Source organism: Thamnophis sirtalis, unplaced genomic scaffold (assembly GCF_051295495.1).
Source record: "Thamnophis sirtalis isolate CommonGarterSnake01/CBP01778 unplaced genomic scaffold, rThaSir2_p1.2 scaffold_17, whole genome shotgun sequence".
NCBI lineage: Eukaryota > Metazoa > Chordata > Lepidosauria > Squamata > Natricidae > Thamnophis > Thamnophis sirtalis.
In genome coordinates, this window is record NW_028261397.1 from 2,569,407 (window position 1) to 2,594,065 (window position 24,659).

The 24,659-nt window shown below is 48.2% G+C and overlaps 1 protein-coding gene across 1 annotated transcript in view; it reads left to right on the top strand.

Moving 5' to 3' along the window:
* The window catches only part of LOC106539577 (cytospin-B), a 145,495-nt gene that overhangs the window by 8,197 nt on the left and 112,639 nt on the right, over positions 1–24,659 (top strand). The window contains 2 exon segments of the mRNA XM_087702901.1: positions 1,541–1,717; positions 3,671–3,806. Of these exon segments, the coding sequence (XP_087559027.1) occupies positions 1,541–1,717; positions 3,671–3,806 (313 nt within the window).

The following is a 24,659-nucleotide window of genomic DNA, read 5'->3' on the forward strand; positions in this document are numbered from 1 at the left end:
GGGTATTGGGTCTCCTGCTTGAGCAGGGGGCTGGACTAGAAGACCTCCAAGGTCCCTTCCAGCTCTTTTATTCTTCCTTCCTTCCTTCCTTCCTTCCTTCACCACTGGAGATTTTTAAGAAGAGACTGGACAGCCACCTGTCTGGAAGGGTATTGGGTCTCCTGCTTGAGTGGGGGGCTGGACTAGAAGACCTCCAAGGTCCCTTCCAGCTCTGTTATTCTTCCTTCCTTCCTTCCTTCCTTCCTTCCTTCCTTTCCTTCCTTTCCTTCCTTCCTTCCTTCCTTCCTTCCTTCCTTCCTTCCTTCCTTCCTTCCTTCCTTCCTTTCCCTGGAGGTTTTTAAGAAGAGACTGGACAGCCACCTATCTGAATTGGTATAGGGTCTCCTGCTTGAGTGGGGGGCTGGACTAGAAGACCTCCAAGGTCCCTTCCAGCTCTTTTATTCTTCCTTCCTTCCTTCCTTTTCCCTGGAGGCTTTGAAGAAGAGAATGGACAGTCACTTGTCTGAAGTGGTATTGGGTCTCCTGCTTGAGCAGGGGGCTGGACTAGAAGACCTCCAAGGTCCCTTCCAGCTCTTTTATTCTTCCTTCCTTCTTTCCTTCCTTCCTTCCTTCCTTCCTTCCTTCCTTCCTTCCTTCCTTCCTTCCTTCCTTCCTTCCTTCCTTCACCACTGGAGATTTTTAAGAAGAGACTGGACAGCCACCTGTCTGGAAGGGTATTGGGTCTCCTGCTTGAGTGGGGGGCTGGACTAGAAGACCTCCAAAGTCCCTTCCAACTCCGTTATTCTGCCTGCCTTCCTTCCTTCCTTCCTTCCTTCCTTCCTTCCTTCCTTCCTCCTTCCCTTCCCTTCCCTTCCTTTCCCTTCCTAGTGGAAGGTTTTTAAGAAGAGATCAGACAGCCACTTGTCTGAAATGGTACAGGGTCTCCTGCTTGAGCAGGGGGTTGGACTAGAAGACCTCCAAGGTCCCTTCCAGCTCTGTTATTCTCCCTCCCTCCCCCCCTCCCTCCCTCCCTTCCTTCCTTTGTTCGTTCCTTCCTTCCTTCACCACTGGAGATTTTTAAGAAGAGACTGGACAGGCATCTGAAATGGTAGAAGGCTCTCCTGCTTGAGCAGGGGGTTGGACTAGAAGACCTACAATTCTATGATTCAGGAAGGAAGGATAGGCGGAAGGGAGAAAGAGTTGGGAGAAGGAAGGAAGGAGAGAAAGGGGAAGGGAGGAGGGTGAGAAAGGGAAAAGAGGAGAAGGAAGGAAGGGGGAGGGAGGAAGAATAGTGGAAGAAAGAGAGGAAGGAGGTTGGGAGGAGGAGAGAGGGAGGAAGAATGGGAAGGAAGGAAGAAAGGCGAGGAGGAAAGAATATTGGCAGAGAGGAAGGAAGGAAGGAAGGAAGGGAAGGTGGAGGAGAAGAGAGGGAGTAGAAGTCCCCCCCCTTTAAAGATGGCTGAAGGGGAATTCTGGAGTTGAAGTCCACCCATCTTGCCAACCCATTAATGCCCCCCTTTCCCCCACCCCTCTTTCCCCACCCCACGTCTCTCTTTCGCAGGGCGAGGCTTCTTCCCGCCGTACAATGAAGGGGGCGGCCAGGCCGTGGGCAGTCGTGGCCAAACCGGGGAGCCACGCCACGGAACGAGGAGGGAAACCTCCACCTGCCACGGCTACGGGGACCTTAAGACCCTCCAAGTCTTCCACCTCGCTGGCTTTCGACTCGCGGCTGAGCAAGGTGCGTGCAAGAATTGCGCCCCCCAGAGGTGTGCAGGTGGTCCTCGGCTTACGACGGCAACGGATCCCCAAATTTTCCGTTGCTGAGCGAGACCGTTGTTAAGTGAGTTTTGCCCCCCTTTACGACCTTCCGTGCCTCGGTGGTTGAGTGAATCACCGCCGTCGTTAAGCTAGTCGCACGGTCGTTAAATGAATAACTGGCTTCCCCGTTGACTTCGCTTGCCGCACATGAGGATCATGTGTCCCCCCACTCCCCCCCGCGACAGTGTGACCGTCATAAATGTGAGCCAGTTGCCAAAGCTCTGGAATTCGAGCACAAGGAGGCTGAAACGGTCGTAAATGTGAAAAACAGGTCATTTTTTTTGTCAGTGCCGTTGTAATTGCAGACGGTCACTAAATGAACAGTTGTAAATTGAGGACTACCTGTATAGACCAAATCTTGGGGATTACGGCTATTCCCCAAAAACGGTCAACTGCCAGGTTGTTTCCTAATCTTCCCGTGGATGGAGATGCCTGGTTTTGGACACAGGTGGGACGATCAGAGATAAAAGATTCCTTTGAACGAATGAGCAAGTGGCTAGATCTCAAAGAGGTCTGGAAATTGGTCCCTGTGTCTAGAGGAATATATATATATATGAATACGAGCCAGCAGTGTGTAGCACTTAAGACTTTCAAGAAGAGGCTGGCTACCATTTGTCAGAAATGGCATCGGGTCTCCTGCTTGAGCCGGGGCGGGGGGTTGGACTAGATGACCTCCAAGGTCCCTTCCAACTCTGTTATTTTGTTAAATTCCCTGAAAAATCAACCAGGATGGGCAAATGTTCTTCCCATTCTTCCTGGGCTGATTATTTTATCATCTCCTGAGCCTTTTGAAGGCAGCTTTCCTGAAAGATACCGACAGAAATGCAATATTGTGAATCAAAGTCGAGCAGCTTATAAATTAAGCTACTACTATTTCTTCTTCTTCTTCTTCTTCTGTCTTCCTTCTTTTCTTCTTCTCCCTTTTCTTTCCTTCCCTTCCTCTCCTTTTTTTCTTATCTTCCTCTTCTCCATTTTATTCCCTCTCTCCCTCTTTACCTCAATCTTTTCCTTTCCTCCTCCTTTCTTCCTCTCTTCTCTTTTCCTCCTTCCCTCCCTCTTTTTCTTCCCTCCCTCCATCTCCCTCCTTCTTTTCTTTATTATCTTCCTCTTCTTCATTTTTATTCCTTCTCTTCTTTAACTCAATCTTTTCCTTCCTCCTCTCTTCTTCTTCCCTTCCTCCTCTACCTCTCTTCTCCACTTTTCTTCCTTCTCTTCTCCCTCTTTCCTTCCCTCCCTCCACCTCCTTTTCTTTCTTATCTCCCTCTTCTGTTTTTCTTCCTTCTCTTCCTCTTTACCTCAATCTTTTCCTTCCTCCCGCCCTTCCTTTTTCTCCTCCTCTCTTCTTCTTCCCCTCCTCCTCTTCCCCTCTTCTCCACTTTTCCCCCTTCTCTTCTCCCTCTTTCCTTCCTTCCCTCCCTCCACCTCCTTTTCTTTCTTATCTCCCACTTCTCCGTTTTTCTTCCTTCTCTTCCTCTTTACCTCAATCTTTTCCTCCCTCCCTCCCTTCCTTTTTCTCCTCCTCCTCCTCTTCCTCTTCTCCCTCTTTCCTCCCCTCCCTCCCTCAACCTCCTCCCTTTTCTTTATCTTCCTTTTCTCCATTTTTATTCCTTCTCTTCCTCTTTTCCTTCCTCCCTCTCTTCCTTCCCTCCCCCCCGCTTTTGAAAAATCTTGACCTGAAGGCCAAGGGCAGCTGAAGAAGGGGTTCCATCTCTTGTGGGAAGTTGTTGGCCACCCCCTCTTGCCCCAATGGGTTGGTGGTGGGGGGAGCGTCTTCCGTCTTTGGACCAGGCAGCAAAAGAAGGGACGGCCAGCATCCCCCCCCCGCAGCCCCCTCCTCATCCTGCCAGGGCTTTAATCTCTGCCTCTCCTGCAGCTGAAGAGAGCCATCAGTGAGGACATGTTGTCCAAGCCAGGAATGGCCACCACCTCAGGAGGCTCCAGGCTGAAGAAGACCATCACGACGGGGGCCATCTCAGAGCTGGCCGAGAATCGCCTGAGACCCAGCCCAGGTAAGGGAGCTCAAGCAAGGGGGGGGCTCTGGAACCGGGGCCGGCCTGAGCTTCAAAAACTCACGGAAGAGCTTAGATGAAGCTCAGGGTTGAACGGTGGGGGGGTCTGTGGTGCTCTCTGAGTTCGGTTCCTCTCTTGCAGGCGTTTCACCTGCTGGCTAGATAACATCATCAGGGTTAGGAGGGAGTCTGTGATTTTCTGAGAGGGGGAGGAGGAGGAGGAGAACGATTGTGGGAATGAGAGGAAGAGTGGGAAGCAGAGGAGAGAAGAAAGATGGGAAGAGAGGGATAGGAGAGAGGAAGAGTGGGAAAGAGGAGAGAAGAAAGATGGGAAGAGAGGGATAGGAGAGAGGAAGAGTGGGAAACAGAGGGGAGAAGAAAGATGGGGATAGGAGAGAGGAAGAGTGGGAAACAGAAGGGAGAAGAGAGATGGGAAGAGAGGGATAGGAGAGAGGAAGAGTGGGAAACAGAGGGGAGAAGAAAGATGGGAAGAGAGGGATAGGAGAGAGGAAGAGTGGGAAACAAAAGGGAGAAGAGAGATGGGAAGAGAGGGATAGGAGAGAGGAAGAGTGGGAAACAGAAGGGAGAAGAGAGATGGGAAGATAGCAATAGCAATAGCAGTAGACTTATATACCGCTTCATAGGCCTTTCAGGCCTCTCTAAGCGGTTTACAGAGAGTCAGCATATTGCCCCCAACAATCTGGGTCCTCATTTTACCCACCTCGGAAGGATGGAAGGCTGAGTCAACCCTGAGCCGGTGAGATTTGAACTGCTGACCTGCTGATCTAGCAGTAGCCTGCAGTGCTGCATTTAACCACTGCGCCACCTTGGCTCTTATAAAGAGAGGGATAGGAGAGAGGAAGAGTGGGAAACAGAAGGGAGAAGAGAGATGGGAAGAGAGGGATAGGAGAGAGGAAGAGTGGGAAACAGAAGGGAGAAGAGAGATGGGAAGAGAGGGATAGGAGAGAGGAAGAGTGGGAAACAGAAGGGAGAAGAAAGATGGAAAAAGAGGGATAGGAGAGAGGGTAAGGGGGGGAAGATGAGGAGGATAAGGAGGAGTGGAATGCAGAGAGAGGAGAAGGAGAAAGGAAGGGGAAGTAGAGTAGGAAAGGATGATGGAGGGAAGAAAGGAGGTAGGAGAGGGGTAGAAGAAAGAGGTGTATGGAGAGCAGAAGAGCTAATAATGGGTTTTTATCTTTCTGAGAATTGATGGCAAGAGGAACTGATGTAATTACTACTTAATACAATATGATATTGGCTATGTAATAGTAGACATGTCATTATATATTATGAAAGTGGAAAATAAATAAAAAAGTATTTTGAAAAAAAAAAAGAGAACAATTGTGGGGGATCATTGGAGGACATTTGGGGGGTCCTGAGCTTGGTGGTTTTCTTGCAGATGTTTCGTGACCCAACTAGGTAACATCATCAGTGCTAGAAGGGAGTGAGGCTTGTGAATTGGAAGAAAGGAGGAAAGAGAAAGGAGGAGGAGGAGGAGGAGGAGGAGGAGGAGGAGGAGGAGGAGGAGGAGGAGGAGGAGGAGGACTGTGGGGTCCCTGGGTGCTCTCTGAGCTTGGTGGTTTTCTTGCAGACGTTTCATGACCCAACTAGGTAACATCATCAGTGCTAGAAGGGAGTGAGGCTTCTGAATTGGAAGAAAGGAGGAAAGAGAAAGGAGGAGGAGGAGGTGGAGGAGGAGGACTGTGGGGTCCTTGGTGCTCTCTGAGCTGGGTGGTTTTCTTGCAGACGTTTCGTGACCCAACTAGGTAACATCATCAGTGCTAGAAGGGTGTGGCGTTTTAAAAAGAGCCAAGGTGGCGCAGTGGTTAAAATGCAGCACTGCAGGCTACTGCTAGATCAGCAGGTCAGCGGTTCAAATCTCACCGGCTCAGGGTTGACTCAGCCTTCCATCCTTCCAAGGTGGGTAAAATGAGGACCCAGATTGTTGGGGGCAATATGCTGACTCTCTGTAAACCGCTTAGAGAGGCCTGGAAGGCCTATGAAGCGGTATATAAGTCCACTGCTATTGCTATTGCTATTGTTTATGGAGAGGAGGAGGAGGAGAACGATGACTGCATTCTGTTCAACAGATTATTGGAATAATAATAATAATAATATCAATTATTCAAAATTGAGAATTTTGAATTATTAATATTGTTTAATTAGCACATTAGCAATTATTCATTTTCTCAGCTCCTTTAAGCAGGCAGGATGCTCTTTGTTTGCCAGTGATTAAAAGCTCTGAGATTCAGTGACTCACATCCCTAATCTATATATATAAAAGTGAAATGCCAATCACACGACATCACAAAATCTCCAAAACCGTAAAGCCTACAAATTTGTTATTTTGCACATATGTTCCTCTCGGCTTCTAGGTGCTCACTAAGAAAGGATTTTTCGAAATGACTATCCAATCATTAGTATTTTTTATACTAATTAACATGCTCTGATGCTAAGGAGTTCTACTCCCCCTCCCCACCTGAAAAGAACTCTGTACCAACTGCTAGTAACTCATAAATTTCCAGAAACAGTCAAGTTCTCAAAATTTCGCAGGGAAGATTCAAAAATCCCCTTCCTCAAAGATGGAAAATCAGTCATATTTGAGTTTATTCTCTCTGCTCTGGGCAGGCTTCCTTTGTACCCACACATACAGGGAATCCTCGACTTACAACGGTGTGCTTAGTGACCATTTGAAGTTATACCGGCACAGAAATCACAGTTTTTCATACTTACGACCGTCACCGTTGTAACTTTGTAACTCAATGAACTGTTGTGAAGCCGAGGACTACCTTTAGAGGTAGTCCTCCACTTACAACCGTTCACTTAGTGACGGTTCAAAGTTATGACATCACCGGAAAAAAGTGACTTACGACCAGTTTTCACAGATGCAACCGTCACAGCGTCCCCATGGCCACGTGCCCAGAATTCAGAGGCTTGGCAACTGTCTCGTATTTATGATGGCCGCAGCATCTCGGGGTTCCGAGATCCCCTTTTGCGACCTTCTGACGCGGGAAGCTGGATTCAGGTTGTAAGTCCAGGACCACCTGTGCAATTTACCCCAGTTTGTCCACCAGGGGGCAGCAACAGGCAGGGAATGCAATTTCCAAACTGCTTTCTAGGGGAAAACTTCACATTTTTTGAAAATTTCCAAGAGGTGAAAAATCCTGTAATTTTCGGGTCCCATCCCCCCAAAACACACACACACACACACACCTCTGCCCATGCGCCCCTTTCAGTTTTTCACCAACAGAAATGTTCCCAGAATCCCTTGGGGCTCACCTGTACAATACAGGTAGTCCTCAACTTAACAAGTTCGTTTAGCGACCGCTCCGAGTTGCCACGGCACTGAAAAAAGTGACTTACGACCGTTTTTCACCGTTGCAAACTTTTGCATGGTCCCCTGATCCAAATCCAGGCATTGGGCCACTGACTCGTATTTATGACGGTTGCAGTGTTCCCCCCCCGGGGGGGGGGTCATGCGATCCCCTTTTGAGACCTCCGGGTAAGCGAAGTCAGTGGGGGGGGCGTCGGATTCACTTAACAACTGTCATATGAACTGAACAGCTGCAGCGATTCACTTAACAACCGTGTCAAGCAAAGTTCAAGATGGGGCCGAACTCACTCCAAAAGCGTCTCGCTTAGCAACAGGAATGTCAGGCTCTAGGGTGGTCGTAAGTCGAGGACTGCCTGGGATAGGTGAGTTATTGACTTAACCCAGTGAAAAGGTTTTCATAGGACTTTCCCTGCTCTCTCTGACCCTCCTCGTTTGTAAAATATTGAAAGGCCCTGCCACTAAGTCTTCTGTTCCATTTTAATTAGCTTAAAATGGGAAGCCCCTACCCCCACATCAAGCCCCCCAAATCAAAAGCCCAAAGTCCCTTTGAAGAATAGCTGGGGAGGGGGATCTAGTTTCCCAAAGGTCAGGGGAGAGGGGGGGGGGGTCTCAAGCTGGATCTGTTTCTTGCAATCTGTCACATCAAAGGAGACCGGCCAGGTTGCTGGGCTGGAGGTAGGGGGGGCTCCGCCAGACAGCTCCCCCCCACCCCCCACCCCCCATCTTCCTTGATGAGTTCCAGGCTGCGGGGAGGGGGCTGAGGCTGGGTCGAGGGTCCCTAGCGATGCACACGGAGGAGTCGTAAATTAGGAACTGTTTCCTTTCTTCCCCTGCACGGGGGTCCTTTTTTGGGGAGGGGGTTTCAGGGAGAGCACGGAAATGCCAGAGGGACATTCCTGAGTTTTTGGATTCCAGATGTGGAGCGTCTTGCCTGTTTTGGCTTTCCAACCCCCCCCCCCAATTCTCCTCCTCCTCCTCCTCCTTCTCCTCATTTGGGGTGCGCCCCCCCCCCCCAGCTCCAGAGAGACCTGGAAGAGAGTAGGCAGCCATTTGCTGTCTGTGAAATTGAGGCTGGGGGTTTCTGTCTCTGAAATTGAGGTTAGGGCTTCAGGTCTCCGAAGTTGAGGCTGGGGGTTTCCGCCTTTGATATTGGGGATGGGGGAGGGGTGCTGCCTGTGAAATTGAGGCTGGGGGTTTCTGTCTCTGAAATTGAGGCTGGGGGTTTATAACTCTAGAATTGAAGCTGGGGGTTGCTGCCTGAAATTGAGGCTGGGGGTTTATAACTCTAGAATTGAGGCTGGGGGTTTCTGTCTCTGAAATTGAGGCTGGGAATTTCTGTCTCCAAAATTGAGATTGGGGGTTTTGTAACACTAGAATTGAGGCTGGGGGTTTCTGTTTCCGAAATTGAGGCTGGGGGTTTCTAACTCTAGAATTGAGGCTGGGGGTTTCTGTCTCTGAAATTGAGGCTGGGGGTTTCTAACTCTAGAATTGAGGCTGGGGGTTATTGCCTCTGAAATTGAGGCTGGGGGTTTCTAACTCTAGAATTGAGGCTGGGGGTTTCTGTCTCTGAAATTGAGGCTGGGGGTTTCTAACTCTAGAATTGAGGCTGGGGGTTATTGCCTCTGAAATTGAGGCTGGGGGTTTCTAACTCTAGAATTGAGGCTGGGGGTTTCTGTCTCTGAAATTGAGGCTGGGGGTTTCTAACTCTAGAATTGAGGCTGGGGGTTTCTGTCTCTGAAATTGAGGCTGGGGGTTTCTAACTCTAGAATTGAGGCTGGGGGTTTCTGTCTCTGAAATTGAGGCTGGGGGTTTCTAACTCTAGAATTGAGGCTGGGGGTTATTGCCTCTGAAATTGAGGCTGGGGGTTTCTGTCTCCAAAATTGAGGCTGGGGGTTTCTAACTCTAGAATTGAGGCTGGAGGTTTCTGTCTCTGAAATTGAGGCTGGGGGTTGTTCCCTCTGAAATTGAGGCTGGGGGTTTCTAACTGAAATTGAGACTGCCTGAACTTTGATCACCTGCCCGTAGAGATGCTGTCGTAAATGCGAGGACTGGTTGCAAGCCCCTTCCTCCGGGGCCGTTGCCATTGCAAACCGTTGCTGAACCAGGGGCTGCTCCTCCACCTGGAAATCATTATTCTTATTCTATCCTATTCTTATTTCTATTCTATTCTTATTTCTATTCTATTTTATTCTCATTTCTTATTCTATTCCATTCCGTTCCATTCCATTCTTATTCTATCCTATTATTTCTATTCTATTCTTATTTCTATTCTGTTCTCATTTCTTATTCTATTCTATTCCATTCCATTCTCTTTTCTTTTCCATTCCATTCTGAAGGATGGGTTGCAGGAATTGGCTATGGCCGGTCTAGAGAAGAGAAGGACTTTGGGGAGACATGATAGCATCTTCCAAGATTTATGGGGCTGCCCCAAAGAAGAGGGCCCCCACCCAGGAGAAGAAGCCATGGATGGACACTAATCAGCATAGAAATAAGGAGAAATTTCCTGACAATTAGAACACATGAAGCAGTGGAACAGCTGGCCACCGGAAGTGGGGGGGGCTCTGCTGCATCACAGGGAGTTTTTAAGAAAACAGTTGGGCCGCCGTTTGTCGGAAATAGTCTAGAGTCTCCTCTTTGAGCAGGGGGTTGGACTAGAAGACCTCCAAGGTCCCTTCCAGCTCCATTCCAATTGAAATGACGACACCGTGGCTGGACTCAGCTGATGCTGTTTGCAAGAACAATCCATATAGGGCTTGTTTCATCAGGCCCAGAAAAAAAAAAAAAACACAGACTAATTATTCCTTTCATCCCCCCCCCCTTGCAAATTCCCCTTTTCTCCCTTACAAAAACGTCTAATCTGCCAGTCCAAACAATTTTATTTTCCTCACCAAGCAGACCGCCAAGCGGAAAAAAAACCACGATTGCCGGTTTATTTTAGACAGCGAGAAGGACAGCGTCTCGCGCCACTAATAAAAATAGCGACAAATTGACAGGGGGGGGCGGGGAAGGAAACACTTCCTTACACTCCATCAGAGCAGAGCTAGAAGGGACCCTGGAGGTCTTCTAGTCCAACCCCCTTCCCTGCCCCCTGCTCAAACAGGAGACTCCACAAATGGCTGCCCAGCCTCTTCTTAAGATCTCTTGATGTGTTAGCGCAATTTATTTATGGAAGGAATATGGACCTCTATCTTACGCAGCTGTCACAACCTTTGCTTTATTTGAATGATTTAATTATTCCTAATAGTTTTGTTTTTATCATTTTAAAAATGGTAATCTTTTTCACATGAAAGCTGCTTTAAAGGTCTATAGGGGTAGCCCCTGACAGTTATTAAGTGTGAAAAATGGTTATAATTCCTTTTTTCAGTGCCGTCGTGACTTCGCATAGTCACTAGATAGAGTTGGAAGGGACCTTGGAGGTCTTCTAGTCCAACCCCCTGCCTAGGCAGGAAACCTTATACCGTTCCAGACAAATGGCTATCCAGCATCTTCTTAAAGACTTCCAGCGTTGGGGCATTCACAACTTCTGGAGGCAACTTCTGTTCCACTGATTCATTGTCCTCACTGTCAGGAAATTCCTCCTCAGTTCTAAGTTGCTTCTCTCCTTGATTAGTTTCCACCCATTGCTTCTTGTTCTGCCCTCAGGTGCCTTGGAGAATAGCTTGAACTCCTTCTCCTTCCTTCCTTCGTTCCTTCGTTCCTTCGTTCCTTCGTTCCTTCGTTCCTTCCTTCCTTCCTTCCTTCCTTCCTTCCTTCCTTCCTTCCTTCCTTCCTTCCTTCCTTCCTTCCTTCCTTCCAGCCATCCAGCCATCCATCCAGCCATCCAGCCATCCATAGAATAGAGAATTGGAAAGGACCTTGGAGGTCTTCTAGTCCAACCCCCTGCCTAGGCAGGAAACCTTATACCGTTCCAGGCAAATGGCTATCCAGCATCTTCTTAAAGGCTTCCAGTGTTGGGGCATTCACAACTTCTGGAGGAAACTTCTGTTCCACCGGATTAATTGTTCTCACTGTCAGGGAATTTCTCCTCAGTTCTAAGTTGCTTCTCTCCTTGATTAGTTTCCACCCATTGCTTCTTGTTCTGCCCTCAGGTGCCTTGGAGAATAGAGTTTTTATTTTATTTTAGAGTTTTATTTGTCATTTATAGGCCGCCCTTTTCCCTGAGGGGACTCAGGGCGGCTTACAACTCGTAGGAGGGAGTGCAAGACAAACATAAAATTCGTGAATAAAATAAAATAAAACAGTAAAACACAACATTCATTCAGCATTCGGGTGGGGCGGATTGGGATCTTACTATCCTGACGGGATAGCCAGATCTTAAGGGCTGTGCGGAAGGTCTGGACGGTGGTGAGGGTGCGAATCTCCACGGGGAGATCGTTCCAAAGGGTCGGAGCTGCTACTGAAAAGGCTCTCCTCCGCGTAGTCGCCAGTCGGCACTGACTGGCGGATGGAATTCGGAGGAGGCCCAATCTGTGCGATCTTATCGGTCGGAGGGAGGTAATTGGCAGGAGGCGGTCTCTCAAGTACGCAGATCCACTACCATGGAGGGCTTTATGGATGGTGAGTAGCACCTTGAAGCGCACCCGGAGATCAACAGGTAGCCAGCGCAGCTCGCGGAGGATAGGTGTTATGTGGGCGAACCGCGGTGCGCCCACAATCACTCGCGCGGCCGCATTCTGGACTAGCTGAAGTCGCCGGATGCTCTTCAAGGGCAGCCCCATGTACAGCACATTACAGTATTCCAGCCTAGAGGTCACAAGGGCGCGAGTGACTGTTGTGAGGGCCTCCCGGTTCAGGTAGGGCCGCAACTGGCGCACCAGGCGAACCTGAGCAAATGCCCCCCTGGTCACAGCTGAGAGATGATGGTCGAAAGTCATAGCTTGACTCCTTCTTCTTTGTGGCAAATGAATGGTTGTTAAAGTCGAGGATTACTTGTAAACGCATGAAATATTTGGTCCTTTGTCGTTGTTGTCCACGATTGTGTAGGACAACTAGACACAAGGACAGTTTTCCCACCCACCTACCCCCATGCCATCCCTCTGCTGAACAACTCATTCCCACAACACTGTCAAACTATTTACTAAGGCTGTATTAGTGTTCTTCTTCTCATCCTACCTATTACCTATTTCCTTTTCTACTTAGGACTCTAACTTTGTGGCTTGTATCTTTACAATTTATATTGTTTTTTTTTTTAGTTTCTTAGTATGATTTATGTCGATGGATTATTTAGTATCTATGTGACTATCACTAAGTGTTGAATATTACAATTTATGATGGATGTATTTTCATGACGACTGTGATCATGATTTATCCCTTATAGCCTTTAAGCACACCGAGAGCTTATGCATCGAAGATTAATCCCTTGTGTGTCCAATCACATTTGGCCAATAAAGAATTCTATTCTATTCCACTCCAATTTCTATTCTATTCCTCCATTCCATTCTTTCTTCATTCCATTATTCTATTCTATTCTATTCTACTCTACTCTATTTTCTATATTTTAATTCTAATTCTATTCCATTCCATTGCACTCTTTTTTCATTCCATTATTCTATTCTACTCCCTATATTCCTATTCTATTCCTATTCTATCCCTATTCTATTCCTACTCTATTCTATTCCATTCCATTCCATTCCATTCATTCCCATTTTATTCTACTTTATTCCATTCCATTCTTTCTTCATTCCATTATTCTATTCTACTCTACTCTATTTTCTATATTTTAATTCTAATTCTGTTCCATTCCACTCCATTCTTTTTTCATTTCATTATTCTGTTCTATTCTACTCCATTCTATTCTATTTTCTATATTCCTATTCTATTCCTATTCTATCCTATTCTATTTTATTCCATTCCATTCCATTCTTTCTTCATTCAATTATTTATTTTACTCTACCCTATTTTCTATATTTCATTTCTATTCTATTCTATTCCATTCCATTCCACTCCATTCTATTCTTTCTTTATTCCATTATTCTATTCTATTCTATTTGACATTTCTATTCTATTCTATTCTATATTCTATTCTATATTCTAGTCTATATTCTAGTCTATATTTTATTCCCTATTTTATTCTATTCTATATTCTATATTCTATATTCTATATTCTATATTCTATATTCTATATTCTATATTCTATATTCTATATTCTATATTCTATATTCTATATTCCTATTCTATTCCATTTCCATTCTATTCTAATTCTATTCTATTCTCATTTCTATTCGATTCTATTCTTCTTTCTATTCTATTCTAATTGATATTTCTATTCTATTCTCTATTCTATTCTCGTTTCTATTCCATTCCATACTCTATTTTCAGTTGTATTCTATTATTATTTCTATTCCATTCTATATTCTATTGCATTCCATTCTAATTTTTATTCTTATTCTAATTCCATTATTCTGTTTTGCCATGCAGAAAAAACGACAAACTCCCGAGAGGGTTGTGAGAATTTTGGCTTTTAGCCCTGAGATGGGGTTGGACTACATGACCCCCAGAGGGCCCCTTCCAACACCGCTCCCATCAATCGAGCGCTCGTTATGTTATTATATTCCTAATTATAGGGATGCAAACCACCCTGTTTATACGGATAATGGAAATGAGGGCCCGCCGCTAAACTACGGAGGGGAGGCGTGTGGCTTTTCCACTTGCCCCATCCCCTTCTGGAGGGCAAGGAAGATTTTAAGCCGGATGGGAGTTATTGTACTCACACAAGCAGGAGAAAAAAAACGTTGTAACTGCATTCTCAGCATGGTTTAAGCCTGTTCTGTCGCAGCCTCTGGAGGGTTGGGAAGAATGCAAACCCAACCAGCCAGTCAGCATTCTAAAATTGGGGCGAAACCAGAAAAAAAAACCCACACACATCTTTATTCGGGTGGGTTAAAATGTGAACGGTTTGTTTCCTGGTTCCCCACCCTTGATTCCTGGCTTTAGGCTGGCCGTGTTTAAAGCCTTAGTAAGACCATACTTAGAATACTGCATCCAGTTTTGGTCCCCACACCATTAAAAAGTTGTTGAGACTCTGGAAAGAGTGCAGAGAAGAGCAAGAAAGATGATGAGGGGATGATTGGAGGCTCAAACATACGATGGACGGTTGCAGGAACTGGGCCTGGCTAGTCTAGGGAAGAGAAGGACCAGGGGAGACAGGAGAGCATCTTCTAATATTTGAGGGGCTGCCCCAGAGAGGAGGAAGGGGGTCTAGCTATTCTCCAAGGCACCTGAAGGCCAGAGAACGAATAATGGATGGAAACTGATCAAGGAGAGATTCAACCTGGAAATAAGGAGGAGTTTTCTGACGAGGGAGAACAATCAATTCATGAAACTGAAGTTGCCTTTGGAAGTTGTGGGAGCTTCATCCCTGGAGGCTTTCAAGAAGAGACTGGACTGCCATCGGTCAGAAATGGTGTAGGGTCTCCTGCTCCGGCGGGGGGGGGGGGTTGGACTAGATGACCTACAGGGTCCCTTCTAACTCTTAATCTGCGATATCAGATGTGTTGGGAGCATGCCTTCGTTCCTGCCGTGGGTTTTGAGAAAAATTGGAAATTTTTTGGAGGGGGGGGGATTGAGATTGTTATTGCAGCTGCCTGTCTGTCATCAGAGTGGAACCAAATGAATACAGGCAGTCCAGACATACAACAGTTCATTTAGCGACCGTTTGAAATTACAACGGCAGTGAAAAAAAGTTATTTACGTCCACTTTTTTACCCTTAGGAACATTGCAGTATCCCCCTGGCCCTGGGATCCAAATTTAGAGGCTTGGCCACTGACTCGTATTTATGACGGTCTCATAAAGGGTTACGTGATCCCCTTTTGCGACCTTCGGACAAGTCCACGGGGGAAACCAGGCTCACTTAACAACCGTGTGACTTTAACTTAACAGCTGCAATGATTCACTTAACAACTGTGGCGGCAAAGGCCGTAACACGGGGCAAAACTCACTTAACCAACGTTTCATTTAACAACAGAAATTTTGGGAAAGGAGAGGAAGGAGGGGAGGGATAGAAAGAGGAGGAGAGAGGGTAGGGGGGGGAAGAGGAAGAGAGGAGTAGGGGAGAGGGGAGGGGATGAAGAAAGAGGAGAGGAGGAAGGAAAGGATAGAAAGAGAAAGAGGGTAGGAGGGGGAAGAGGAAGAGAGTAGGGGAGAGGAATGGAAAGAAGGAAAGAGGAAAGAAGGAGGGAATGGATAGAAAGAGGAGAGAGCGTAGGAGTGGGAAAAGGAAGAGAGGAGTAGGGGAGAGGGAAGGGGAGGGAAGGAAGAATGAGGAGAGGAAGGAGGGGAGGGATAGAAAGAGAAGGAGAGAAGGTAGGAAGAGGAAGAGAGGAGGAGGGGAGAGGAAAGGGAGGAAGGAAAGAGAAAGGAGAGGAGGAAGGAAGGGATAGAAAGAGAAAAGGTAGGAAGGGGAAGGGGAAGAGAGGAATAGGAGAGGCAAGGGAAGAGGGAAAGGGAAAGGAGAGGAGGAAGGGATAGAAAGAGAAGGAGAGAAGGTAGGAAGGAGAAGAGGAAGAGAGGAGTAGGGAAAAGGCAAGGGAAGAGGGAAAGGAGAGGAGGAAGGAATAGAAAGAGAAGGAGAGAAGGTAGGAAGAGGAAGAGAGGAGTAGGGGAAAGGTAAGGGGAGTGAAGGAAGAAAGAGGAGAGAAGGAAGGAAAGGATAGAAAGGGGAGAGAGGGTATGAGGGGGAAGAGAGGAGTAGAGGAGAGGAAAGGGAAGAAGGAAAGAGGAAAGAAAGGAGGGAAGGGCTAGAAAGAGAAGGAGAGAGGGTAGGAGGGGGAAGAGAGGAGTAGGGGAGAGGAAAGGGGAGAGAAGGAAGAAAGAGAAAAGGAGAGGAAGGCTGGAAGGGATAGAAAGAGAAGGAGAGAAGGTAGGAAGAGGAAGAGAGGAGTAGGGGAGAGATAAGGGAGTGAAGGAAGAAGAGGAGAGAAGGAAGGAAAGGATAGAAAGGGGAGAGAGGGTATGAGGGGAGAGAGAGGAGTAGAGGAGAGGAAAGGGAAGAAGGAAAGAGGAAAGAAAGGAGGGAAGGGCTAGAAAGAGAAGGAGAGAGGGTAGGAGGGGGAAGAGAGGAGTAGGGGAGAGGAAAGAGGAGAGAAGGAAGAAAGAGAAAAGGAGAGGAAGGCTGAGGAAGAAGAAAGAGAAGGAGAGAAGGTAGGAAGAGGAAGAAAGGAGTAGGGGAGAGAAAAGGGAAGAAAGAAAGAGAAAGGAGAGGAGGAAGGAAGGGATAGAAAGAGAAAAGATGGGAAAGTGAAGGGGAAGAGAGGAATAGGAGAGGCAAGGGGAGAAGGAAAGGGAAAGGAGAGGAGGAAGGAAGGAAGGAGAGAAGGGAGGGAGGGAGAAAAGAAAAGGAAAAATAGGGTGGGGATAAGACAAAACAGGTTCAGCGGATGGTAAACAAAGGAACCCAGAATGTGTATTTTAACCTTTGATATGGAAAAAACAAATATGTAAAAGCGATCAAGATAAATATGAATAATAACTATGTGAATGTATACTTTGTAACTGTATATATGAGAATTAAAAATAAAAAACTTTCTTTTTTAATTAATAGAAATCTTGGGCTCAATTCACCAGCACAATTAGATCCAATATTTCGGTGGCTAACTGAAGAAGAGTTTTGCCCCATTCTACAACCTTTCTTGCCACGGTTGCTAAGCGAATCACTGCGGTTGTTAAGGAAGACACACGGTTGTTAAGTGAATCTGGCTGCCCCGTTGACTTTGCTTTTCAGAAGGTCGCAAAAGGGGATCAGCGGGACGCTGCGCCCGCCGTAAACATGAACCCGTTGCCAAGCACCCGAATTCTGATCACGTGACCGAGGAGAGGTCGGAAGCGTGAAAAAGAATCCTTAGGTGCTGTTGTAACTTCAAACGGTCACTAAAAGAAACTGTTGTAAAGTCGAGGACTGGCTCCAATCACGGGGAAATAGGACAGTCATGGGGTCAAAATTGAGGTGCTGGGCAACTGCTCGTATTTATGACGGCCACAGTGTCCTGGAGTCATGAAATCTCCTTTTTACAACCTTTGGAGAAGCAAAATCAACGGACTTTGTTGCTAACGTAATAACTGCAGCGTTTCACTTAACAACCGTGAAAGAAATGGGGCAAAATTCACTTAACAACTGTCTCCCTTAGCAACATAAAGTTTTGGGTTCTATTATGGTCGTAGGTTGAGGATCACATGTATGCGAAATATACAGGAGACAAGAAATGCATTCTCCACCTTCTCATATATGCCCTTCCTTCCTTCCCTCCTTTTTCTCCTTCCCTTCCTTGTTTCCTTTCTTATCTCTTTCCCATTTTCCTTCCTTCCTTCTCATTTTTCCTTTCCCTTCCTCCCTTTTTTCCTTTCCTTCCTTGTTTCCTTTCCCCATTTTCCTTCCTTTCTTCTCATCTTTTCCCTTTTACGTTTTCCCCTTCCTTGTTTCTTCTTTCCTTTCTTTCCCATTTTCCTTTCTTCCTTTTTCCCCCTTTCCCTCCTCCCTTCTTTTCCGTTTTCCTTTTTTCTCATTTTCTTACATTTTTTCCTTCCTTCCTTCCCTTTTCCCTTCCTTCATTTTCTTCTTTCCTTTTTCTTTCCCATTTTCCTGTCTTCCTTCTCATCCTTTCCCTTTCCCTCCCTTTTTCCTTTCTTCCCTTCCGTTTTCCTTTTTCTTCCTTCTCATCTTTTTCCCTTTTATATGTTTGTCCTTCATTCGTTTGTTCATTCCTCCCTCCCTCCTGGCTAAATTGCTATCAGGATGCTGTTTTAATAACTTTAAATAATTGCCTGGAATGTGCCCCCCCCCACTCTCCTCCTGTCCTGCTTGGGAATTAACCTCTCCCAGGGGGTGGGGGCATGGGAGGGGTTCTCTATCACACTCCCCAAAGTTGTCAGTTGCGTTCCGGTTTTTCAGCGACCCTTTTTTTATATTTTTAAAAGGCAAGAGAGTTTCAACAGGCCGCGTCCACCGGCCTTGACTTGAATATTATACGTTGTGCGATTGTGTTATTCACCTCCTTGGGAGGAGCGTCCCTCACAAAAGCCGACATTAAAATATCAATTTATTTAAAATATTTTTAAGCATTAAACCTGTGTGTTGCTGTGCTTCAAAGGATTACAAAAAAACGAGATACAGGGTGGCCTGCATTTACAACGGTTCATTTAGTGGCCGTTGGAAGCAGTGGCGGGATTCAAAAAATTTCGCTACCGGTTCGGTGGGTGTGGCTAGGTGGGAGGAACGTGACTTGAGTGGGTGTGGCCAGCTTGACGTCACTCACACCCATTCAATCACGTGCAGTCCACCTAGCCACGCCCACAGGAAATTTTTTTAGGATTTTTCCCTATCTACCCCCTGCCCCTCCCTTCGTAGTAATCTCCCCCCCCCTCCGGTTTCCCTGCTTCCTCCGCCACCATTGCCTCTTCCATGGCGGCTGGTCCAGCCTCTTTGAATACCGGCTCCCAAGCGGATTTGCAAGGCAATGGGATGCGCATGTGCGAAGATGGCGGGGACGACAGCCAATTTTTCGCCGACCAGAGGACGTGTCAGTGGGCTACGGCCAGCCGCCGGCCTCTTTGAGAGCTGGTATGCAAAGAAGCAGTGCAAGTGAGCAGTGACCGGACGGGCGGGGTGAGCAACCGGTGACAGGGAGACTGGTTTGGGGGCATGGCCAGCCGGTTCGCCAAACTGAGCAAAATTTCTGCAACCGGTTTGGACGTACCGGCACGAACCGTCTGAATACCACCTCTGGTTGGAAGTTACAACAGCACTGACAAAAGGCACGTGGGATGGTTTTTCACACTTATGACTGTTGCAGCATCCCCGGGGTCATGTGATCAAAATCCAGATGCTTGGCAACTGACCCATACTTATGACGGTCATAGTGCCCTGCGGTCACCCGATCCCCTTTTGCGACTTTCTGAAGAGCAAAGCCAACGGGGGGAAGCCAGAGCCACTTAACGACTGTGTCACTAATTTCAACAATTGCAGCGATTCACTTAACAACTGTGGCAGGAAAGATAGTAAAATGGGTCAAAACTCACTTCTCAAATATCTGGCTTCGTCACCCAAAACTTTGGCCGTGATCTGTGTTGGTTAAATCAAGGAAAGAAACTCCTTTTTGGAGTTTTGCTTTCCAGAAAAGTTGTGATCAGATGTGATTGAATGTGGTTGCGTGTGTCACCCCAAAAGTGGCAGTGTGTCGTCTTGGACACGCATGTCATAAGTTTGCAACCCCTAGTTTAAATTAGGTGTCTATTGTTTGTCGTTCGCCGTTGTGCCCTTTGGGAAACACAAGTCACAAAACACGACAGGTTTTGGGGAATCTTTTTTAAAGATGTCTCTTTTTTTTTAAAGAAGAGACTGGACAGTCGCTGGTCTGAAATGGTACTATAGGGTCTCCTGCCTGAGCAAGGGGGTTGGACTAGATGGCCTCCAAGGTCCCTTTCCGCTTTGTTGTACTGTATTCTGAGATCCACACTCAAAATAAGGAGGGATTTCCTGATAGCGAGGACAATTAACCAGTGGAACAGCTTGCCACCAGAGGTTGTGGGTTGCTCCAACACTGGAGGTCTTTAAGAAGAGGTCATTGATCCAGAAAGGGTCTCCTGTTTGAGCAGGGGGATGGACTAGAAGACCTCCAAGGTCCCTTCCAGCTCTATTCTCTGATTCGCCAAAGGGGGGAATTTCGGCTTTCCACAGCTGTCGGCTCACAATTGTGCATGGCTGTTGTGCCCCCATGATGCCAGCTGTGGTGGGTGCCAGTCTCTTTCACCCCCCAGTTTAAAAAGGCAGTCTCTGGGGTGGGGGGCTGCTGGCTGGGAGACCCCTGTTCTGCAACCTTGTGGTTTCATGGGGAGGGTCCTTTGCTCCTTCCCCCGCCCCTTCTGCAACCTTATCCCCACCAGGGAGGCCCTGCGCCCCCAATTCCCTCCTTTCCAGGGAGGGCCTTGCTGCCCCCCCCTTCCTGGGCTCCCTCCTCCTCTTTTCCTCTTTCCCATCTGCCCCTTTGACCCCCCCCCCGCCTTAGTTCCTCCCCCTCAGACAGCCCCTGCCCTCCCCTTTCTTTCCCCTCCTCTTCTGCAAACTTGTCCCCCTCCCCAGGAACAGCCCAGCCTCCCCCCTGCCCCTATCCTCCTCCTTCTTCCTCTCCTTTCCTCCTCTTCCCTCCCCTTTCTAATTCCCCCCCCCAGAAACAGCCCAGCCCCCCACCTCTTCTTCCTCCTTCTCCCCCTTCTGCAACCTTGCCAACTCCCCCTCAAGGAAAAGCCCACCCCTCCTGCCCCCCTTCCTTCTCCTCCTCTCCCTCCCCCTTCTAATTGCCCCCCCAGAAACAGCTCCTCCCCCTCCCTCCTCTTCCTTTCCCCACTTCTAGTTCCCCCACAGGAAAAGTGCACCCCTCCTCCTCAGCACCCCTTCCCCTTCTAATTGAACCCCAGAAACGGCCCTGTCCCTCTCCCTCCCCCCCTCCTGCAACCTTGCAAGACCCCTAGGAATAGCCTCTCTCCACCCCTTGTGCCCTCCCTCCCTCTTTTAGGTGTCCCCCCCCCCCGCAAGCAACAGCCCTGCTTCCCCTTCCTCCCCCTTCTCCCTCCCCCTTCTAATTGCCCCCCAGAAACAGCCCACCCACCCCCCCCCCGTTCCCCTTCCTTCTTCTCCTCTTCCTCCCCTCCTCCTGCAACCTTACCCCCTTCCCCCCAAATAGCCCAGCCCCCCACCCATCTCCCTTCCTTCTCCTCCTCTTCCTCCCTTCTTCCTCTCCTTTCTAATTCCCCCCCCCCCGAAACAGCCCAGACCCCCATTCCCCTTCCTTCTGCTCCTCTCTCTCCCCCTTCTAATTGCCCCCCAGAAACAGCCCCCCCCCCGTTCCCCTTCCTTCTCCTTCTCTTCCTCCCCTTCTCCCTCCCCCTTTTAATTGCACCCCCAGAAACAGCCCAGCCCCCCCGTCCCCCTTCCTTCTCTTCCTCCCCTTCTCCCTCCCCCTTTTAATTGCACCCCCAGAAACAGCCCAGACCCCCATTCCCCTTCCTTCTCTTCCTCTTCCTCCCCCCTCCTGGAACCTTACCCCCTTCCCCCCAAATAGCCCAGCCCCCCACCCATCTCCCTTCCTTCTCCTCTTCCTCCCCCTTCTAATTGCCCCCCCAAAGAAAGAGACAAGCCCCCCCCCTGCAACTTTCCCCGCCCCCAGGAAGAGCCCTGCACCCCCACATCCCCCTCCTCACCCCCCCTTCTAGTTGCCCCCCCTCCCCAGGAAGAGCCTGGACCCCCTCCTCCTCCTCCTTCCCTCCCTCCCTCCTTGCAGTAACAGCGGCGGCCTGTGCGCGGCTTCCTCCCGGCCGGCTCCTTCCCTCCGGCCGCTGGGACGGCCATGCCCGGCCTCCCTTCCTCCTCCTCCTCCTCCTCCTCCTGCTGCTGCCGGCCCCGGAGCCCCAGGGAGGGCCGGGCCAGCCGGGGCAGGGCTCCGCGGGGCCGCCTCCCTCCCTCCCTCCCGCCGCCTTGCAAGAGTCCGCAGCTCCCCAGCCAGCCGCCTCCTCCTCCTCCAGCCCGCCGCAGCCCCGAGGATGAACAGGCGGCCGTAGAGCGGGCTCGAGATGGGCAACCAGCCGGCCAGACCCGAAGAGACGGAGCCAGGTGGGCCAGGGGCGTCGGGGGGGGGGCGTCGGGGGGGGGGAGGCGACCCCCTGCCCTACAGGTGCTCAGGAGGGGGGCGGGGGGCGTGGGAGGGGGCAGGGGGTGCTCCCCCAACCCGGCTTCTTGGGGTCGGGGTCTCTGTGGAGGGTCCTTCCTTCTCTGCGACCCCCCTCTCCCCCCAGTCTGCCCTGCAGGACCCCCAAACTTGCAGACAATGGGAGGGTGGGGAGGGGGCTTCTGTCTGGAGGGCAGGAGGGGGGGTCTTTGTGGGGCCGGGAGGGGGCGTGCATGGGAAGCTTTGTGGGGGGGAGGGGGAGCATGGGTTCCCCTCCTCTCCACTTTGGGCAGTGCCCGCCGGGGGTCCCCGAAAGAGTCCACGCCTTGCTGGGATGTTGTTGGGTGGTCCCCGAAAGAGTCCACGCCTTGCTGGGGTGTTGTTTGGGGGTCCCTGAAAGAGCCCACCTCAGGGGAGATGGGGGGGAGTCTGGGGTGGCAAGACCCTCCGGGCAAGGCTGGGCAGGGGCAGCCAAGTTCACTCTCGGGGGGGGGGGGGGCAGCAGGACGGGCGAGAGAGGAGGGGTCTTTGCAGAGCCAAAGGTGCCTCAGTTTCCCTCTCCTCAAATAGCTCAGCCCCAGGACCTTTGGGGGATCGGTGCCTTTTGTGGGGGCAGCTCTGGATTTTGGGGGGCCAAGATACTCGCTTTCCCTTGGGGAAAGGGGGGGAGAGTATTCTGCTTTTTTTGAGGAGGGGCCAGGCCTCAGGAGCCCCTGCCTCCTTTTGTGAGGACCCCCCCCCCCTTCCCACCTCCCGGCTTTTCTCATGGCTTTATTGTCTTCCTGGAAGTGGTTCAGCATACTAAGCAGCTTCAAGAAAGTGGGGATGGGGAAAGAAAGAAAAAAAGAAAGAAAGAAAGACAGACAAAGAAAAAGAAAGAAAGGAAACAAATAAAAAGGAAGGAAATTAAGTAAGAAAAGAAAGAAAGAAAGAAAGAAAGAGTAAGAACAAAAAGAAAGAAATAGAAAAAGAACAGAAAGAAAGAAAGAACAGAAAAAGAAAAAGTAAGAACAGAAAGAAAGAGTAAGAACAAAAAGAAAGAAATAGAAAAAACAGAAAGAAAGAAAGTACAGAAAAAGAAAAAGTAAGAACAGAAAGAAAGAGTAAGAACAAAAAGAAAGAAATAGAAAAAGAACAGAAAGAAAGAAAGAACAGAAAAAGAAAAAGTAAGAACAGAAAGAAAGAGTAAGAACAAAAAGAAAGAAATAGAAAAAGAACAGAAAGAAAGAACAGAAAAAGAAAAAGTAAGAACAGAAAGAAAGAGTAAGAATAAAAAGAAAGAAATAGAAAGAAAAAGAACAGAAAGAAAGAAAGAAAAAGAAAGGGCAAGAACAGAAATAAATAGAAAGGAAAAGAAACCTAAAAAGAAAGGATGACAAAGAAAGAAAGAAAGAAAGAAAGGGCAAGAACAGAAAGAAAGAAATAAAAATAAAAAAGAAACAAAAAGAAAGGATGACAAAGAGAGCGAGAAAGAAAGAAAGGAAACAAATAATAAACAAATAAAAAGGAAGAAAGAAAGAGTAAGAAAGTAAATAAATAAATAGAAAGAAAAAGAAAGGACGTCGAAGAAAGGAAGAGAAAGAAAGAAAGGAAACAAATAATAAACAAACAAATAAAAAGGAAGAAAGAGAAAGTAAATAAATAAATAGAAAAAAAGAAAGGATGACAAAGAAAGGAAGAGAAAGAAAGGAAACAAATAATAAATAAACAAATAGAAAGGAAGAAAAAGAGGGAGAGAAAGAGTAAGTAAGAAAGAAAAAAACATGAAAAGAAAGGATGACAAAGAAAGAAAGAAAGAAAGAAAGAAAAAGAAAAGCAAGGGAAGGGAAGTTGGCAATAAAAAAGGAAAGTAGGGAAGGAAGGAAGGAAGGAAAAGAACCTTCCTGGAGACCAGCAAGACCCTCTTCCTTGGCCCCTGCTTTGAGACCCCCCCCTCTGGGTCCCATCCCCCCCCCCCCCCGCCGAGAATCCCGGCCAGGCATTGGGGGAAGGGGGAACAGTTTCTCTGTCTGCAGCTCTGACCTTGAACAAGAACCCACCCTGGGGGGCTCATGAATTTTAATGCCCCCCTCATTAACATCTTCCCCTTTGAATGCTTTCCCTGTCCCTCCCCCTCCTCTCCCCCCCCTCAAAGAATCAGGGGGCCTTGAGGTTGGGGGGGGGAACACCACTTCCCTTCTTCCCCCTCCTGTTTAAATCAGTATATATTTTTTCCAAACATGGCCAGTTTAAGATGGGAGGACTTCAACTCCCAGAATTCCCCAGCTAGGGGGAATCCTGGGAGTTGAAGTCCTCCCATCTTAAACTGGCCAAGTTTTTTTTGGGGGGGGGGGAATACATATTTAAACAGAAGAAGGGGGAAGAGGGGAAGGGGTGTTCCCCCCCCACACCTCAAGGCCCCCTGATTCTTCTTCTCTTTAAATCAATGTTTTTTTCCCCAAACTTAGTTTAAGATGGGAGGACTTCAACTCCCAGAATTCCCCAGAATTAAACTTAAGTTTGAAAAAAGAAATATTGATTTAAACAGAAGAAGCTGGGGAATTCGGGGAGTTGAAGTCCTCCCATCTTAAACTGGCCCAAGTTTGGGGGGGGGGGGGCGGGCGAAAAATACTGATTTAAGATCACGGAGATTCCCAGAAACACTTTGGGATCCAGAAAAGAAGAAAAGAAAAAACTTTTTAAAATTTCTTTCCGAAGGATCTATCGGCATCCTTCTTCGTGACTTTCCGACAAATATCCTGGTTTGTGGAGCCCTTTTAAAATATTTGCCTCCCTCTAAGGCAGTGTTTTTCAACCTTGTCAACTTGAAGATGTCCGGACTCCCCAGCAGTGGTTAGGACAGTGTTTCCTCAACCTTGTCAACTTGA